Source organism: Ctenocephalides felis, unplaced genomic scaffold (assembly GCF_003426905.1).
Source record: "Ctenocephalides felis isolate EL2017-DRISC unplaced genomic scaffold, ASM342690v1 CF-g0.4_SCAFFOLD_01886, whole genome shotgun sequence".
Taxonomy (NCBI): Eukaryota; Metazoa; Arthropoda; class Insecta; order Siphonaptera; family Pulicidae; genus Ctenocephalides; species Ctenocephalides felis.
In genome coordinates, this window is record NW_020538040.1 from 98,823,877 (window position 1) to 98,845,753 (window position 21,877).

Sequence of the window (21,877 nt, forward strand, 5' to 3'; positions counted from 1 at the left end):
ATTTGTTATTTTTTTCAAAGATATAAAATATATGAATAAATAAAGATTTGAGATACACATATATTACATATTATATGCCACATTCCAAACAATGACAACAGTTCTCTTAAATTATTTCAACTCCTATAAAAAAAAACAGTTCAGCTTCTTAGATCTACAACTTTACCGCAAAAACAATATAATTACTATCCTCTCTCTACTAAAATATGCACAATAATCAATTTAATAGATCATGCTTTATTATTGTCATATAATAACTCTTCCATGAACAACCTCTCAAATATCACAAAATCCTAAGAAACAATTCCTACCGGCAACATTTGTTTCAATTCATAACCAAAAACAGAATTTTATACCTCCAAAACCGTCACTTTCCACTACGTCGGAACTGAAACTTTACCTTTCATAAATGATCTACACATGGAAAAACTCTCCATTAAAGATAATATTAGAGTAGTCTTTACTTTATAAAATAGCTGTTCAACCTGATTTACAAAATTTAAATCTAAGTTATTTAGTTTACAAATTAAATTGTCTAAACTGCCAAAATTTTTACATTAGCGAAACTAGCCAAAATCTACACAAAAGAATCTCTCAACACAGAAATAACTCACAAAATAAGAACCAATATAAAACAATGCTCATTAAACCCTAAATAATCTTCAGCATAACATTGATTTCTTAAACCCGAGTTCAGGATATTTTGAAATCAATATATTTAAAAGAAGATTTAGTGAAGGTTGTCTAATATCGTTAAACAATTTAGCAATTAGCAAGAGACTTGACAGCTATTCGCTTTTTAATGATAACAAGATATTCCTCGACCAATTTTGAAATAACATTATAACTGCATAAAGCGTGTCCCTTTTTATTACTTTCCGGAACCAAATGTATTGATCAGTTTGCACATTTTTTAAAAAAATCTTTGTAAATTCATTCAGCGCTAAGTCTTACAACAATTATATACACAAATTTAGTTTTTTAACTCAAATTCATAACTAGTTTTAAATGTTTGAATTACTGATAGCTTGGTGTTACAATTGTGTTAATTAGTGTGTTGTAATTGTAGACGCCCGGCGCAACGTTTATTAAAAAGTCAATTAATTATATAATACTACACATGAACAATCTATTACCTCAAAGAACCAAATATAATTTATTATTAAAATACACCTATTTTCAGACTTTTAAAATAAGTAATTGTAAAAAATTAAGTTTGGTTAATGATAGTATTTATTTGCGAGGTGTTTAAGGTTTAAGTCTTACGTACAAAATGCTTAAATTTCTTATTACTAGTTAGTTTAGTACCTATACTATGGTAGGAGATTTATTTTATTGATGTCAGGTAGAAGACGATAGAAAATTGTGAGGCTCGAACATTAGTTTACAGGAATTAATTTACATGATTTTTCCACATTGCTTTATTTACTTATGGTATACTGATAAAATTATAGAGAAAAAAGATTAATAATAATCATTAAGAATAATAAGTGGTTATAACAATGTGTAAAAATGATTGATGATATTAATGCTTAAATGATAGTATCTATAGATTATAGTTTTGTGGTAACACAGTTTATGAATTCAGTATTGATTAGAATGTCTATTGGTAACACTTACAAGTTTAGCGTTTAAAGTCTCAAAATAAAATAATTTATGCATTGATTTGTAAGATATGGTATATATCACTGTTAATTGTTAGTACACAAAGTTTTGTTGTTGCACAATTCATCACACTATTGTTTGTTTTATTGGTCACAATTGGTTATTACTGGTTCCTTCCCCTGGATATGTTGCATCCCTTGGAACGCATCTCAATTGCCAATTTAAGGGTTGAAAGATTTTAATTAGACGTACTGATTGCGTATGCGTTTTTGATCTTGTCGCATGCTTCCAAAAGGTTAATCCCTGCAGTCGTGGATTCCGGAATAGTCTCTTGACAGGTATTTTAAGCAATAATGGGTTAGGTTAAAGAAGGTAGATTTTCCAATTAGAAAGTGATTGAGTGTTAAGGATTGAAATTAAAGGAGATTCAGGTGTACAATTTTGTACAGCATCAATCTGCGTTTTAAATAAGTATTCCCAATATCTCATTTTAACGTGCTTTATGAGATTTAATAGATAAATAGATAATAAATCGATAGTTTCTAAACGAAGGGATTTTGATATGTGTAATATAACTTAATAATAGTTTAATTGCTAAATTATTTATTGCCCTTGTGTTAATTGATTTATGTTGTATTTTATCAAAATTTGAACTACTATCTAAATTTGAACTACTATCTGATAATTGTTCAGTTATTATTAATTTAGGTATACGAGTATATATAAATATCTATAGCATAACATATTGGAGCTGTTTTGCCGAAAAAATATTTTAATCATCTATCTTATTGAATCTAAAACTATCTAGTATGTAATAAGATATATCTATAGTTTTAGCAGTTAGTTTGTCAAAACAAAGATAAGGATTTTGTAGAAGTTTCAAATGATTAGTTTTAAAATCATATAGATTTAATTTGTCGTTCCAAAAAAGTTTTGATTAGTTGACAGTAATGTAAGAATTTTATTTTATATGTATAATAATTTTATTGACCGTTGGCTTACCAAACCAAAAGATTCATAAGACCTTTTTGGTATAGTATGTTTATTGCGTCTCAGATTTTTATTGATGGCGACAGAAATTTTTATATCAAATCGCCCGGTAATTCTTGTAGTATTTGGGGGTAAGATTTTGTTTTTCGGTTTGTACCTGGATTTCTAGGTTTAAGCTAGAATTAGAACGGGATGCGTGTTCCCGTTTAAACCGATTTGAGTAATATGCGTATCGGGTTTCTTGTTAATTAATTTAATGTTTTTGTTGTAAAAGGTGTCGTTGTTCATTACAAAGTTTGATTTATTACTTTTTTTAAATGTAGAGTCTGCTAACTTTTCAAATTTTGGATAAATGTTCGCGTTAAATGAATTTTCCGGAATGCTAGTTGTAACTTTATTATTTTTGTTTCGTGTTTCTAATAATTCCGCCGCGAATAAATAGTTTTTGTCGATTACAGGTAGAGAGTCGATTAAATTACAATCTAGACAATTAATTTCGAACGACTTAGAAATCTCGTCTATCAAATTAATTGTCTAGATTGTAATTTAATTTACGTAAGATAAACAAGCCAGAACCTAATGAATAAAAATAATTCAAAAAATCCGAAGCAATTTAAAACTATGATAGCAGAGCATATTTATTCTTTAAAACACAATATGAACTTTTCTAACCCGACTGTACTACAATTCGAACAAAATTTATTCAAACGAAGAATTATAGAAGGATCTTTTTTAACTATTTACAGCAATAAAACAATAAATAAACGGAATGAACTTAACACGCTGTTCGACACAAATCTCTTTTATTTAGATAGTATTTCCATATTTCTCACAAAACAATAAAAACGACGCGCAAAATATTCGCAAATCGTTCCACACATGTGTAGAATCTTGGTAAAAAATATTTTTTTAAATGTCCTTTCTCCATTATATCTTCAACCAGTCTACGAACAACACACTATCCAATTGTGATTTTTTAAATTAGTATTTCGTGAAAATATTGTGTAATTACAAGTTTAATGTTTATAATACATAGTGTAGTGCATTATCATATCCTGATACCATGGATTATTAAAATTTTCCAGTTTAACACTAAGATTAACTAATTGTAAATACTATTTACTATTTTATTTTTTCTTTTCTCTCCAATTCAATTATTTTAGTTTTTAATTTTGTTTTTAGTTTCCACTGAATGAAGGCTAGGATTATAGCCGAAACGTAAGGATTTAAAATAAATTTTTGAAAAAAATTCATGTTTTTTATTGATGTTATGCCCGATTATTAGACTTTGTTAATACATATGTCAATATCAAATTCAGAATCATACAAATATATATATATATATATATATATATATATATATATATATATATATAAGCTACAAATAAATATAGAAATTTGCATTATGTTATGTGAGAAGATAACTCTAGAAAGCTATACCCACTGGAAAGTTCAACCTAAAATTATTTATCAATTATAAAGTTATAAACTGATATATGCATTTGAAATACAAGAGCTACTCTACTAATTGAATCAAAGTACTGCATACGGCTACGAATTACATGTCGGACATCTGTGCCCGCAGGGTTTCCCTGCTTGATGCTTCTGGTTCATTTTTTTAATTGTTTGATAAAATACACAATACAAATAATTAGAAAACTATAAATAAATGGGCCATTATTAATAAGAAAACTAGTGGGGCGCATGGCATCGTGCCTTAAGACAAATTGCTTGAACTTTCCGTACCGTTATTAGACATTCGAGGAATGAAAATAATCAATAATTGTTTTGTATCATTTCAAACATATTATTTATTACATACTGTAAACTTATAAGTGCTTTTTTATGAGTACGTTTACAAGAGTCCATTTTTTTTAATTCAATTTTTTTGGAACATAAATCACTGTTTTAAAGAGTTCTAAGAACAATATTAAGCTATATATGAAAATGGGGTTTTATAGTCCTCAAAATAAGCTTTAAAATAAGTATTTCTGCATGTAAAATGGGTGAGCTATCATGCAAATAAAAGACGCATATAATGTTTTTTTCATTTGAATCAAATAGTTTATCAGTTCCATTTCCACCAAAATTAAAAATAATCGTATTCCCATCTAGAATTAACTTGGTTTAAGAGATCTTGATGGATTCTAGGAAATACCATAACTTTAGTACAAACGATTTTCAAAAACACATGATTTCATGAAAAAAATCCATTAAAAAATAACCAATTTCTCATTATTATCTCTGAAATTCATTCTTTCTGACTAATTATTGCTTTTTATTATTTTTTTGTTACACGAATATTGATAGAGTTATAATTGTTTGAAGAGTGCGCGGCAGTAAACCAGAGTGTCTTTCAAGCCTTTTAACCCTTCGCCGTTTCAAAATAAGAGAAGTTACGGTAAAATTTATGATAGAGAAAGTTGTAGGGTCATTTAATTACCATTAAAATAGTATATTACAAGTTCTGATAAAATCAAAATTAAAAGAGTTACAATTCAATTAATGCCGGGGGTGGTGAAGGAGTGCAAATTGTTTTCACTTCTGAACTTAAGATTAAGATTAGCCTATTTCTAAAATATCAAGCCAATTGGAGCATAGTAAAGAAAATTCGCAGAGCACACGTTTTTTTCCTCTCTATTTACTGCAAAAATTTTGTTTATCGTAGTTTGAATAGAGCACATGTGAACTGGATTTGACAAATTAATTCACTTCGAATATGAACTAAAGTAATAATGTATATTGAATTATTCGTGAGAAAAATGTAATTTAGATATTAAAATTACTAAAAGCCAGTTAAAATATGGTACGAAATTATAAAAATTATAGGCAACATTTTTTAAGCAATTATTTTGGGTAGAACAAGACATTTAACATCACTCATATTTGTGCAAATAGTAATTCGAAAAACAATAATTTTTATTTTTAACTGAACGGTGTAAATATTAGTATAGGATATTAAAAAATGTAGATGTGGGTACAGGACAACGTCTGTCGGGTCATCTAGTATATATATATATATATATATATATATATTTAAATTTTTATCATATATATATATAGATCATAGCTCATAGTTAAGCTTATAGAAATAAGATATATATAAGATATAGCTATATCATATATATAGCTCATAGCTCATAGCTCATAGTAAGCTTAGAGAACTAAGATTAAATCCAATAGCTGGTCACAGAAAAACGATAAATTGTAATCTCATACAATGTACGCGTATTCGCTTCGATAAAGTACTAATTATTAAATGGATTAAAAAATTAGTAATTTTGATAAATGTATTGGATATATGAACAGTATTTTGGTATCTATTATTATTACTTCCATTAGCCTACTTCAGTGAGTGCTGTGCTTACAATATACCTATTCGAAACTTCGTAAACCGAATTATGCAAGATGATTACATTTCAAAGAGGATAAATCGATAAAACCGCAACCCTTACTCATGGCACACATGTCTAAGGTTATATATATATATATATATATATATATATATATGTATTTAAACTATACCTATCCAATTTTCTGTTAATTTAACCAGGTAAATGCCCCGGCAGTGACCTCATTACAATCGAAATATTAAAGGAGTCTACATCAAAACAATAAGATTAATTACTATCTTATTTGATTGTATTTCGAGGTTGAAAATATTTCCGGACGTATGGAAAACTGCCAGGGTTATCGTCTTCCAGAAAAAAAAAGATCCATGTTTGCTAAAATCATACAGACCCATAAGTCTACTTTCTATTCTTTCAAAAATTTATGAGAAACTGTTGCTTAAAAAATTGTAAGCGAATTAGAAAACAAAAATATTATATCCTAATACCAATTTAGATTCAGAAAATTGCATTCGAGCATAAAACAGGCTCATAGAATTGTCCCTTACATAAATAAATCACTAGAAGAAAAGAAGTACTGTTCAGCAGCATTCTTGGATATACAGCAAGTATTTGATAAGGTCTGGCATACCGAGCTATTTTATAAATTAAAAATTAATTTGACGTACTCTCTTTATTTAATAATAAAATCATATATGTCAAATATGAGCTTTCAAGAGTAAATATTTTAGACACTAAATCATCAAATAAGACAGTTTTCTCAAGTATTCCACAAGGAAGCGTTCTGGGTCCAATTCTATTCCTAATATATATCTGACAAACCAATAATAACTAACCCGTTGATCGCAACGTTCCCTGATGATACGTGCATTCTAGCATGCGACATAGATTCCAGTTCTGCATCAAAGTTACTACAAAACCATTTAAATAAGAGAAAAGGAACATGTGATATTTACGCTTAAAAGAGAGTCCTGCCCATCAGTGAAAATAGGAAACACTCAAGTACCTCAAGAAGACCATGTGAAATATATCGGCATATACCTCGATAGAAAACTTAATTGGCGAATCCATTTAAAAAATAGGCAATAGCTCGAGATAAAAACCAAAAAACTTTTGTGGTTATTAGAGACTAAATCCAGACTAAGCTCAAACAAAAAGCTTTCATATAAAACAATATTAAAGCCAATTTGGTGCTATGGAATACAACTATGGGGTAGTGCGCATTATACTAATATAGACATACAAACATTTCAGAACAAATTTCTGGAAATTGCCTTGGGGTCATCAGAATATGTCCCTAACTGGCTGATTCATCTCGACTCGAATACACCTACTATAAAAAATGTAATAACAAACACTGCGCATAAATATAGAAACAAGCTTAACAGTCATCCAAATTCACTAGCAATTATATAATAGTTAAAATATTGTTAATATCAATGACAACCAATAGAAAAACAACTATTGACTTGTTTTTCCAATATGTCATTATGATATACAATGTCCCTATCACGGCTGATAATTGTAAATCAACAAATTTGCTAAATGTCCTTAAGGTGAAGATATAGTAGTGAATAATATATATATATATATATATATATATATATATATATATATATATATATATATATATATACATACATATACAATACATATATAAATGTGTATAATTATTCGTGCTCGAGCTATATACAATCGATATATGCTTTACAAGAAGCTATATTAAATTATATAATTATAAAATATTAAACATAGTTCGATTTATCATCGGAACTATAATTCAAATCTACTTATAGTGTGTTCTTCCACGGAGACTCGTGCCTTATATCGATTTGATAGTTTAATCTCTTTTTAATGAGTTTACCTTTTGCCATTCATGTATAAAAATTCAAAACTTTTTATTTATTTTTCTTAATATTTCATGAGAAGCTGGCTACAAAATGGGTAATGGATATCAAATTTGATAGGAAAAATTTAAATTTATTTTGAATACGTAATAATAAAATTAAAAAAAAATCTTACATACATATATACTCAATATAGTCATGCATCGCAATTGAATTAGAACATAATTTTAAAAAAAGTTAACAAAAAGCAAAGCAACTAGTGGTATATGGTATCGTGTCTTAGGGGTAATTACTGCAGCATCCCTAACCGCAATGGAATATTCGAGGAAATTTAATTGTTTTGAAATGGATCATTATAAATTCTGTAACATATTATTTTTGGTATCTTGTTCTATCTGAATTAACACTGTAAGCAAATCAAATGCAAATAATAAATCCATTTATCTCAAAGTGTCCAGGAACATTAGCAACCGTCATTTCATTTCTAATTCAATTTCAGAAAAAATAGTTGCGTATAATTTACACAATTAAAAAAGCGCTCCCGTGTCGCCACAATCTTAAGCGCACTTGCGTACCAGATTGTCACTTAGACTGTGCTTTGTCTGGCTGATTTTTTTTTAATTTTTAACCGGTAATTACATTTTTATAATTTATTTATCTAGAATTAAAATCAATATCCTAATCTTAATCATTATCGATATTTAAAAAAATATACTTTTTGGGAATTAAAAAAATGAAATTTTGGAATTAAACAAAAAATCCCTTTTTAAAAATCGTTTTTTCTCACTGTCAACACAAGCAAAATGTTTTTTGAATCATTCAAAAACTACCATTTTTTGCACATTTGGCTCCGCATCTCCAAAACGGCCCTTGGCAAACACTAATCAGTACGTCTCATTATCAATACAAATCGAATGTTTTTCGAATTATTCAAATCGGTTGATCGGTGCGCCCGAAATCGTGGAAAAAAATTGTATCCACACAGAACACACATACACATAAACCTATTTTTCTATTTTTGGAAGATTATTATAACTTATCATACGGGAAATTAATAGTACATATATATATATATATATATATATATATATATTATACTATATACTTAACTTTTTTATTTCAATAATCATATATCTATATATCTATATATATATATATATATATATATATATATATATATATATATGTTAAAATATTTCAATAATTTTGATGTTGAAATATCTGAGATTCAATCATCAGGCCTTCATTCAATCATATTATTTTATGTCATCTTCAGTGGACTACAATTTGAAAGAAACAAATATAAAATAACTAAACTATGTGACAATGAAACAATTAATTAAAACTAATTTATAAAGAAGTAATATAGTGTAAAACTTACATGTAAAATAGAATACTCCTAATTATCTCAGATAATAACAATTCACAATATCACTAATATACCAATACTTGTCAGTTTAAATCAACAATTATATATATATATATATATATATATATATATATATATACTTTTAGAATAATTTTTTTAATGTAGAGAGTGACATGTTGCTCAGACCATCCGAGGCGACAGTAAATCAGAAATGTGCAAACCACATTTTAAGTGTGGCATATAATTTTCCACATCTAACACCCAACAAATACTTACAGAGAGAAACAAATAATCATTCACTAAATAACATAATTAAAATAGAAAAATGCGAACTAATACACAAAATGAAATTTAACCGAATTAAAACAAGCGCAACAATAGACATAAATCAAGACATACATGAACACTACACTAGACAACACAACAATTTTCACATTGAACACAATAGAAAGAAGAATTTCAGAGAAAATGTCGTATGGAGTGCTAGCAAAATATATAACGAATCGCCAAACGATATTAAGATGACCAAAGAGACGATAAATTCAAAAGAAAAATAAAGAAACACTATAAGGAAATTGAAGACAAAGAAGACTGAAGAGTTATATATAAAGATATTTTTAGTTATACATAGATATTATATTAATGAAATAGATATTATAGTCAAATGAAATGTATATATTATATGAAAACTGTTTTCATAATCTCTCATACCAGGCAACTCTGCCTGACTGAGATATGAGAATAATGTATATATATAAATTAATAACTTTAAAAAAAAAAAAAAGTTAGGTAAAGGGACGAAACACAACATAGAAAAAAAGTTTTAAAATCGAGTATGGTACAAACTACATACAATTAAAATATGACAATTGTGAAGGTGGACTTGATTGGTATAAATTGAGTTAAAATGCAAAAAAAAAAATGAAACAAAATAAAACAAACGAATCAAGCGCCTCGGATGGTTTAAGCAACATGTTACTCTCTACATTAAGAAATTTATTTTCGTGCTATTGTGAAATATTATTATCTGAGATAATTAAGAGTAATCTAGTTTAGATGTAAGTTTTTACATTATATTATTTCTTTGAAAATTAGTTTTTATTAATTGTTTCATTGTCACATAGTTTAGTTATTTTATATTTGTTTCGTTCAAATTGTAGTCCACTGAAGATGACATAAAATAATAGTCGAAACGTATGCAATAATTAAAATTTTATAAATTTATACAATTTTTTAATTGATATATTGCCCTGAAGATTGAATCTCATATATATATTTACATATGTACATTTTTTTAAAATTATTTTTGAACAGCAATCAGAACCTAATAGTCCTATGAGCTGTTGTGCTGATTTTGACTTAATACTAGTTTGTTTGACAGATGGCAACCCAATCAGTTGTCACATCTCTGTTTGATATATTATTATTACAATTTCTGTAATGGCGAGTATTTTTAATGGTGCAGCAATGCCGGGTGAGGGCTATTTTCACTTGGAAACATATTGCTATCTATATTTCCAAGTGAAAATCGTTGTCACTGCTGTCTGACAACAGGCTGCCGGAATTGGGTATCGAACTCGGGTACATATGTACATGAAAAAATTTTGAGCTTTGTTTGGATATTTACCCGTAGATATAGTATCCGTCATATCTGTTATTGAAAAACAATAATAAGTATGTATTTAGAATATAAAAGTTATGGCATTATTGTGATAAAAATAAGGAAAGAAAAATTTTCCCAAAAAAATCACACAACAATATTTATAATAATGAATAATTATACACACAAAGAGTATACAATAGATTTATTCGCTCTGAAGGAAAATCAGAGTGACGTGCCAAGTATCATTTGCCGCTAGAGATCGATCAGACAATAGTTTGGCACGGCATGTTTGTCATACCAACCCATTTCTAGTGTATATTGGCCTAGGGCTTGGATGTTATTATTGGGGTAATCCCAACATTTCTGGTAAAAATTTCCAGTGAGCTTCTTTATTTATTCGAGTATCGAGGAAATTAACTGATAAAAGAAATTATTCAGAAAAACCAGTTTATATATTCGAAGCAATCTGCGAAAACTACATTTCTTTGTCCCTTTTGGAATTTTTTTTAGATAATATGCTTATTAATTAATGTGCTTATCGTCACTGAAATTAATAGTTGAAATGCCTTTATTTTTTAAAAAAAGCGGCGATTAAAATTGATCAGCACATTACCGCCCGATATGCTGTTTGTAGCTCATACGCGTGCCGATGACTTTTATAACTTAACTAATTCAAATTAATAAAATTTGACTCAAAGTCGCAGAGACACAAGTTTCATCAAAACACTATCCCATTCAATCGCCACAATAAAATGCATTCCATTTTTATTTATATAGAAAAGTACCACGTTTAGGTTTAGGTTAATCTATATTCAACCCTCCGTCAGTCGGCGTGGTCTGGCCAGACTTTTTTCGACTTCAATTTAAACAAAAAAATACTTCTAGTAATCCTATCGACTTGAAATTTCTTGACTTTTCCTAAAATTTCATTAGCTGTCCATCAATGAAAAATTCAGGACGAAAAAATGTACAGAAGGATAATTATAAGGATATTAACTTTTTTATACTTCGAACGGTCGGAAAGGTCTGTCTAGACCACCCATACATTTTGTATGAAATATACGCTTTTTGATATATGTAAACCAGTATTTTGTCTTTTTTCATGGTATTTTCTATTCAAACTGCGTTGTATATATTCTTTGCTATGTGTTGTAACATGAATGTTAGTATTTTCATGACGAGAGTTCCTTGAAAACCTACCAAACTCATTGGTAATCGCAAACACTGAAAATCGGATGAGTAATGCACACATTATCAACAATTTTTCTACCCGTACTGCGTTCGAATTTTTTTTTTTTGAAACCTGTAGTGAAATTATATTTTCACTTTGAGTTTTACAGCTCATTTCAAAGGCGACGCACCTCATTTCGTTTTCATTTGAATTTCACATTCATTTCAAAGGCGCCGAAAAAGAATAAATATTGTTTTTCATTGATATAAATCAGAAAAATTAACAAAAAGCAACGATTTTTTTATATTTCTTGATTTTTTTTATATAATATAATATAACATATAATATTTTTATTATAAGCAAGTTCAACATATGCAAAAGACGGTAAGAAAAAGAAAAAATCAAAACTTTAAATATTTACTACTAATAATCGTTAATATATAAGACACCAAAAACTCATTTATCCCATATAAATGCATGTAAAATGAATGGTGGTCCCGCCAGAGCTTTCCGACCGTTCGAAGGTGAAAAAATATCCGACCGACGGAGGGTTAATATCCTATATTTATTTATAAGCCTTTTTACCTGTCGGTGGCCGTGTCCCTCTGCTGTACCTGACCAGAACCGTCGTTCTGCGCGGCAGTCGCGGCGTCTCTAGCTGCTGCTCTCCTGCGCTGCTCATCCGGATCCAGCTTGTTGACGGCTCCCACGACGGCAGCCGTACCGGCGCCGTGACCGTTGTTAGACGCCGGGTTTAGGTTCACGTCGGTGACCGCGGCCGACGCGCGCGGTCTGCACTTGGGAAATAGGCGCGTAATTTGCTCGCTTATTGGTTCGCTGCCGCTACGATCGCTTTCGCTGAATTCAGAAAAAAAAATCATATTATAATTATGTATATGATCAATAACATACTTTGTGTGCGAGCGGTATTAAGGTGCCGAGAGTTTTTGGCTAGAGTCGCTCTAGCTAGAGCACTAATAGAGCGCTCTATGTAGAGTCCCATAGTGTACACAGCAACTAGAGCACTCTAGCGAGAGTCACTCTAGGCTCTCCGTAGACAATCTCGCTAAACAAATGATATTCAGTGTACACAGGCTCTCTGCACAACTTCCACGCTCTAGCTATTACCTCTAGCATTATTCAACTTGTTGGATATTTTTTTGTACTATACGTAGAGTTTTTTTTGTTATGCTTTGCACTGGTTTGTTTCTTTGTGTTCCCAAGAAAAGTTGTTTTTTTGATTTTGGAAAATGAAAGCATTATGTGATGAAGAACAGTGCGAAAAGTTTGTTTGAGAGAAAAATAAAGTGTTTCAATTAATTAAATTGATAGAGGCTCGTCCAGAATTGTGGAATGTCCAGTTGTAGGAGTATAGGAATCGAAACCTGAAATGTAAGTCCTTGGAAACAATAGCAACGTCTTTAAATTTGGGCGTTAAAATAGTAAAAGACAAAATTCATAATTTGAGATGCCAGTTAAATGAGCATCTGAGAAAAATGAAAAAGTTCAAAACTGGTCAAGGTGCAGATGAAAGGTATAAACCAAAGTGGGAGTTTTTTGAGGCTGTTAAGATTATGAATATCCAGACAAATTCAACAGAAGATTCAATTGGCAGTGTTGGCAGTGCCCCTGATGTTATTAATACAGATGTGCTGGTAAGTAAATAAAGTTAATTCATATTGTGATTTAAAATTTTTATTGTAGGATACCATTTAAGACTTCATATGACAAAAAAGATAAAAATTAATAAATAAAAAAATCAAACATATTGATATTGCCTTGTTTTTGCCGGGACCTCATCATAATAACTTTATTATAAAAGATACAAAACAACAAAAATTGTCAATTGTCTCACAAGAACTAGACTGAAAAACGAAGTTTACTTCTATAGTCTAGTTGTAAAGTCTTCGATTAATATATATTAATATATTTAGCCACAAGTGTACAAAGCTTTTTAGAGTGTCCAGGTAGAGTTGCTCTAGCACCTCTCACCTACTCCTCTCCTAGAGTACGAAAGTGATCTCGGAAGAGAAAAACACTTGACAGTGTACAGACAACGGTAGAGCGTTCTAGCTAGAGAGTCAACACTCTATCTAGATTTTTCTCTACAGTGTAAAGCCGCCTTTCGGAGGAGCTTATGCTAAGTGCGGAAAACAGTTGTACCCGCTTATAGATAAATAGAATGCAGAAGATTTATTTCTATATACGGTTGAATGAACTGGTTAAGAATACTCTTATAATCGACAAAAAATGTACTTTTTTTATTAAACTAAAAGTTAGGAACTGGATGTAATGCCTTGCATCCGCTGCATTGTTATTATTGGTGAAAAAAAAAAGGTAGAAGCAGATTATTTTTTATTTTTTTGTCTGTGCAATTAGTGGTACGCCCTAAATCCACGGTAACTACAGTTGTGATCTAAACAGTAATCAAAGTATGATATCGATTTTGTTATCCCTGTTATTGTAAGCCCCTACACCTAGTACAAACATGCGGTATATTACAACAAGCCTTTGTGTAGCCAAATAATTAACATTGTAAATTAGTTGCATTGGTGCTAGGCAATTCCATTACGATCATATGATTATGTAATCCCATCATATTATAAATATCTTTGACGTCAACAACAAAAACATATCGAAAAGGCTTTGAGGTCACTTGGTAACTATATTTGTAATACTATATTTGAGCTTTCCTTTCGGTATTTGTCAATATGGGTACAATGCAGTTAGGAAATAAGCTCGGAAATTGAATATTCGAGAAATTCCTTTCAATAAAGCGATATTAATTATGCAACTTTTCTCGCTTTGGAAATAAAGAACTTACATTCTTAAAAAGCATGTGTACCTACTAGGCATAGTTCTAGGTGATGCGCTCGTTCGTTAAAGGATAGTATGTTATTAGTAAATATAGTTCAAATCATGCGGGTATCTTGCTACGACAGTTAATTTATAAGCAAAATGGCATTCTTTGTTGACTGCATACTAGAATAAATAAAGCCCAAGTCAAAACATATGTTTTGGAAACTCGAAGAATAGGTGAATCATTTTTAATGCCTAATTCAATTGAAAATATGCCCGAATGCTCAATGGTCTATATAGTAATAGAATATGATATAGAGCACATTCCATTTAATTTAGATATAGCAGAATTATACAAATTAGAGATTGGTTTATCATATCCGAAGCCGAATCGGTTAAGATTTGACTCCGCTTCAGAACAGTACGTTAACAGACAAACTTAGAGACCGATTCTGCCGCATAATAGACAAATGTTATGGCAAAGCCATGTTACGGTCCGAGATTCATACATTATGCTACTGAATCATACTGAATACTGTCAAAATGTCATGTACTTGCTGCGCATTCAGGCGTTTTACACATAAACTGCTTTGTCACTCATATGTTTCAAAGCCGAGTCAGAAAGACCCTGTTATCTCACATCGTTTTTTTTTGAAATTTATGCGGTTTCTAGGTTAAGTTTTCTATCTGACAACCTGAGAAATACGCCTGACTACAGAGCAGCCGCATGACTTTTTCAATATTTAGAACGAATTCGTATGGAAATTTCTTCATAACATAGCCTTGCTATAACATTTGTATGTTATGCGGCAGAATCGGTTTCTTAGTACAAGTTTAGAAAATTCGGAAATGTTAAAATCTCCAATACAACTCTGCTTGGATTCATTCCGAGGAAAGAGTTGTCTCGGAGAGATAATTGGGGAATTAGTTACCCATGTCTAATACTAATAATAAATTAGTTTGGTGTATGGCATCGTGCCTTAAGGGAGATTGCTAGAACTTCCCGTATCAAAATTATATATTCGAGAAAAAAAATCAGTAATCAATAAAAATTGATCAATGAATTACAACAATTGTTTTATACATTTTTAAATAGATAATTATAATCACTATATATTTTATCGTTCATAAAATATACAGTGAGGATATTATCGCTCAAAGCACTTGAGAAAGTTTACATTAGCAGGAGGTGAATGAATGAATCCATCTGTAGCTATTTTCGCATGGAAAATATATGCATTTTGAAAATGAATTGTAAATTTAAAATTCATATTTAAAGCATAAAACTTTGTATATTTTTGAAAATTTTGAAATTTTTTTTCGGAAAATTTTGATATTTGATTGAACCGTATAAGTAACCTTTGAAAATTAAAAGGTACGGAACCAACAAAATTGTAACAAAAAAATTAGTACTAATTTTTAAAAATTTCATAAAATATCTGATAATTTGATATGCATACGTCTAATGTTCATTTTTGACCACAAAATATCATATTTTTTACTTTTTCCTCTGTATCTACAAAATCGCTAGACCTGCCCGACCGAATATTGCACCAATTATTCATTTCGTCATTACAAGTAAAATGTTTTTTGAATCATTCAAATCGAGCACTCCATTTTCTAAAACACTTAATTACTGTTTTTGGCACTTTTTGCCCCATATCTCCGAAACGGCTAAAGCTGTCTTCACCAAATACTAATCAGCACGTCTTCATATTAATAGAAATCAAATGTTTTTTGAACCATTCAAATCGGTTGATTTAGGCGCCCGAAGTCGTAGACGAAAAATTGTATCCAAACATACATACATACTACACACACACACACACTCACACATACATCCATTTTTTCTGAGGTATGCTAAAATGTCCAGAAACCTTTGAAACGTAAAGATATGCAAAAATTTTCATTTTTTATTTTCAGTTCAGTATTTAATCGCGGACTTCCCCTTACCTTGCCGTGGCTGTGGGGCTGTCCGGCGTGCGGTCAGGAGCGGCAGACGGCGTCAGTGGACGGGCCGGTGCTACTGGATGCAATGCTATGCTGGTCATGGCTCGCAGTCGCAGCCGTATCGAGACATCTCACGGCGAAACCACAGCGTGCTACTATTCCCGGCCTAGGAAGCCTTCACGAAAATAATCGACTTGAAAGGAATGAACTACGACGACGAATCCTCTGGTAAGACTCGCAAATTCTTTTATGTCAATCTTCAATCTTCTATAATATTATGTTTAAATACAATCTGTAAAATATAAATAAAGATGAGACTCGAATAAAGGAATAAGTATTTAGATATATAGATAGATTTAGATACTCGAACTAAAAATTTATTTTCAATTTTCACGGCTTTATAAGCAATTCTGGATTGTTTGACATAAAATTGAAAAAAAAAATCTGTTAGTTGAATCCCTATAATGTATTAAGGTCTATGACAGAATAACATGTTTTATTTTTAATGATATTTATTTATTCAATGATATTATAATCAGACTCAATAGTCAGTCTTTTTACTCATATTAGATTCATTGGCTACCAGTGACATAGTATTTCAATGAAGTAGAAAGTATAACTAGTGGGGTGTATGGCATCGTGCCTTAAGTCAAATTGCTGGAGCTTCCCCGTACCGTAACGGAATGTTCGAGGAATATTGAATGTTTTCAAATAGATTATTAGAAATATTGTAACATTGTCTAATATTTATAAGAATTATATAAACTGAATTGCAAAGTTGAAATTATTTGTTTAAAGTATGTTAGAACTATAGTCAGAATTAAAAGTAAAATCTTAATTATTTTCGATATACAAAAAAAAATTTTTTGAGAAAAAAAAGTTGCAACAAAATTTTTTTTCCAAAATCAATTATTTTGTTAAGACAAGCAGAAAGTTCTTCAAATCATTCAAATTGGACGCTTAGTTCTCTCAAAAACTGCCATTTTTTGCACATTTAGCTCCGTATCTTCGAAATGGCTGGGCCTGCCTTTGAAAAAAACTAATCACCTGTTCTCCCAGTCATTACTTTTGAATGTTTTTTAGATCATTTAAATCGGATGCTCCGTTCTTTCAAAAACTCGATTTCAATTTTCTGCACTCTTTGCTCTTTATCTCAGTAACTGCTGAACCTGCCTTTGCCAAAAACTAATCAGCACATCTCCCTATCAATAGAAATCGAATGTTTTTTAAAACATTTAAATCGGTTGATCCGTGCGCCCGAAAACGTGACCGAAAAATTGTATCCATACATACATACACACACACACATCCATTTTTTCTGGGATATGCCAAAATGTTCAGAAACCTTCAAAACGTCGAGAAATGCAAACATTTTCAATTTCGATTTTCGGCCCATTACAATAACTTACCCTACGGGAAGATAATAACTGATTTATTTAGAAAAAATACGACTAATTACAAAAACCATTTTCTCCATATAAAATGACATATATAAGGTGGCACATACAGAGATACTAATTTGTTAAGAAGACTGTTCTGACTGAAATTGCTTAGTTCTCTTTGGGAGATCAACATAAATTATAGGCCCAAAGGGTACAAACAAGTCACACATTATAAAAAACCTTCGTCGGGCTCCTAACGGGAAAAGAAGCTTTTGCAATAAAAACAAGTCTATTCTTTTAACCGATGTATCTGTTAGTCAATTTTAGAAGTAGTTAGAATAGAAGTTAAAAGTCAATCACCTTTGGCATGTTTCAATTTACTTTTTTCTTGGCCTCAAATAAACTACCCTGTAGTGTTTGCCAAGTACTATGCCATTTTGTACAAAAATAAAGAAAATTGAATGAATAATCAAAATTACAATCAATAATTATTGCAATCATGATTATAATACTAAGGTGACCATATGTCCCGGTAATATCAAGCGGACAGTCCCGGATTTCCACCTTGTGTCTCGGGTTTTTCTTAAAGCGATATTTGTCCCGGATTTAGATTTTTATCCCAGATTGTTCCGGATTTCAGAAAAATAGAATCTTCACTCTTACTTGATATTAAAATTACAACTACCCATCAAATATCTGAAAATGTTATAAACAACTAGCTTATGTGAAAAAAGCGGGTTGATATAGCCTCTCACATTTATAATTTTGAACTTATATTTTCAATTTTATGAAAATTAACAAAAATTATGAAAATGAACGTCTTGGCTGCCTGGAATAATGCAAATCAATGTGCTAATGAAAAAAAATTAACAAAATTTTATAATAAGTTTGAGACCTGAAAAAAACAGAGATTCAAAAATATAAAATCAAATGTAACACATAATCAAATAATGAAGTTCTTAATCAGTAATTCTGTTAAAAAAAAAAAAATACTCATTTGAAAAAGGCGGATTTTTATTGAATTCTTAAATAGTATTTGTTATTTTACAATCATATTAATTTTTTTAGCATTCATCCCCTCCCCCGTCCCGGATTAGCGTAATTTAAAATTACCGTCCCGGATTTGACTAGAAAAAATATGGTCACCTTACTAATACTGGCTTAAGTTTATTAATATTAATAAAAATAATTGCAATAAAATAACAATAAATAAGACCCAAGAAATAATGAGACAACCGCGCTAGGAATAAATTTTTTAAAGTGTGGTGATATACGTTTGAACTGATTACAACGACAATGACGCTCAACATCTGACAGGATGGTGATTATGGTTTTCTTCATGTTATATAATGACGGAAGCGTTACTAAAACTATCCAATTTTTCATTTTTCACCACTGTGTCATTTTATCCATAATTCATATATACCATTTTGTCCGTCTTTCCCCTATTTATATGTAAATGTTATATTATATTTTTTCCCAACATTTTCTCAGAACCTGCTGCACCGATATCAAATCCTTAGAAGTAAATTGATAGAACTCAATAATGAATGGCGTTGTTCAGTTTTGTCTTATAAATAAAAAATCTTGCATAAACTTTCTGCAAAAAATCCGAAACCATTTCTAAAAACATTCAAAAGGCATTAGTTCGCAATAGTGCTAATTAATTTTTGAAAATGATAAATTTTACAAACAAAATCCTAAATCATCGATAGATGTCAATTATTGTTAACGTATTTATAGATCTTGAAGTATTAGTTGAACAATCTTAAAATAAATATTCTTATGAATAAATTGATTCCTATCGTGAATCATTTCAACTGTTCGAATGCTATTTCAATATTTAAATCAATGCAGCATTAGCAAATTCTATTGTCAAATGTTCTATGCAAACTGCTCGTACTTTACGAGGACATGCGAGCTGTAATTTCATGAAAAAATATAACAAAGAAAAGTGCATGCCACTTTAATATGCACGATACGATCAAAAACTGGGCAACTTATCGATAAGAACATTTCTTTGACTGCCACGCTGTAAAAATGTCAGAAAAAATATATCGCCATATATTATCCATACAAGATAAGGGATGGATAAAAATGTTTCTCGTCGCTGCTGATCCTTGTCTTGTTTGAAATAAAATTTATTTTTTCTTTTTTCAGTAGGTGTCAAAAAATATTTAGTGGATTCAAGAGTTGAATTTGATAATCGAAATTTTATACTATAATTATATAATGATAATTACCTAAAAATTGAAATCTTCATGAACAGACATATCGGTCTGAAAAGTACAATCTTCTAGTAAGTTATTAATTTAGAATGATTGTCAGAGCTTTAAAAAATGAATAAATGAAAGAAAAAATTTATTATAAAAGTTAAAATAAAATTATTTTTTGTATCAATTTTGCTAATTTGAAAATTATATAGATAGATTGTTATAGTTAAATTTTCAACTTATTATTTTTTTTGCTAGAAGATGCATAATGGGTACTAACCTAGAGCAGGTCCGTGAGCATAAGCTACACGTAAATTCCAACTCGATTCAGGAAAAAATAGTGTAAGAGATTTTCTCTTGCCATTTCACTCCGCAGTGCCCAAAATGGGCTATTTTCGATATATTTTACACTGATATGTTCAAATGGAAATGGAAACGGACATTGCTACAGTAAGATTTCAGGTTGTCCAGAGCGGGTTCGAATTCACAATCATTAACGAGTATATACACGAGACCGTGAGCTTAACCGTTACACCATGGAACATCAAAAGATACGTGTGTATATATATATATATATATATATACATATATACATTAATATACAACTAATGTGCCAATGCCGTGCCATTAATTATATACGACATGGTTTATTTTATAAAGCTTATTTTTGTATTTCATACAAAAGATGGTACTATTTCAATATTTGCTTAAAATATTAAGTATAGTTATATATAATTAGCAAATTATTTAAAAATCTTTTTCTTCGCTATTGAGGTATAGAAAAAAAATGAAATGACCTTCTAAACAGGTAATTATAAAGATTTTCCGCTTGTTACATGAATAGAAGTATTAATATTTTAGGAAACATTGAACTTTTTTTTTTTTTTTTAATTTTTATTTTTTTTAAATTTTTATTTTCAATAGCAATCAGAATACATGACTGTTCTATGAGCTATTTGGCTTATGTCATTCACTCACACACATACACACACACTTGCAAACACACATATAAATTTATCGGATCAATGTTACAATCATATTTAGAGAATCACTTCAATAAATGATTCAATTATTCTGTTCATATTATCTAAGGTTCCTCCATATTATCTTCGGGCAGCTTCTTCTTCAGTCTTCTTGAAGTTGATGTCTCAAGAAGTTGAGAGACTATATTGTTTGAATGATGTTGTAGTTTTTGAAAATGTTTTATACTGTTGATTTGTATTATTTTGTTTATAAAATCAATATGAAGATCGTCGTGTAAAGTTTTGTTACTAACAAACCACGGAGCATCAGTAATCTGCCTCAACATTTTCGATTGGGCACGTTGCATTAACGCAACAACAAAACTTCCACATTTTCAATTATTTTCAAAAAAATCCAAAATATCAAGTTGTTAAATTATAAATTATATCCCATATTTCAGTACTGACTATAGAATTTTCACAAAATTTAAAAAGATTAACATAAAAACAAAATGTTCAAACTATTTTGGATTATTAGCTTCATTTTACTAATATATATTTATAATTAAAATAATTTTAAAAAAATTAAAGATATCATAATAAACTCATACATTTTAAACATATAATGTATGTTAT

At 29.8% G+C, this 21,877-nt stretch overlaps 1 protein-coding gene across 2 annotated transcripts in view; it reads right to left on the bottom strand.

The window, feature by feature from the left end:
- LOC113378245 overlaps positions 1-21,877 on the bottom strand; it is a 74,462-nt gene that overhangs the window by 20,407 nt on the left and 32,178 nt on the right. For both annotated transcript variants that reach the window (XM_026618771.1, XM_026618773.1), the window contains 2 exons: positions 16,688-16,976; positions 12,521-12,793 (listed from right to left, as the gene is read on the bottom strand). In XM_026618771.1, the coding sequence (XP_026474556.1) occupies positions 12,521-12,793; positions 16,688-16,785 (371 nt within the window). In that variant the 5' untranslated portion in view covers positions 16,786-16,976. The remainder of the gene's footprint in view (positions 1-12,520; positions 12,794-16,687; positions 16,977-21,877) is intronic.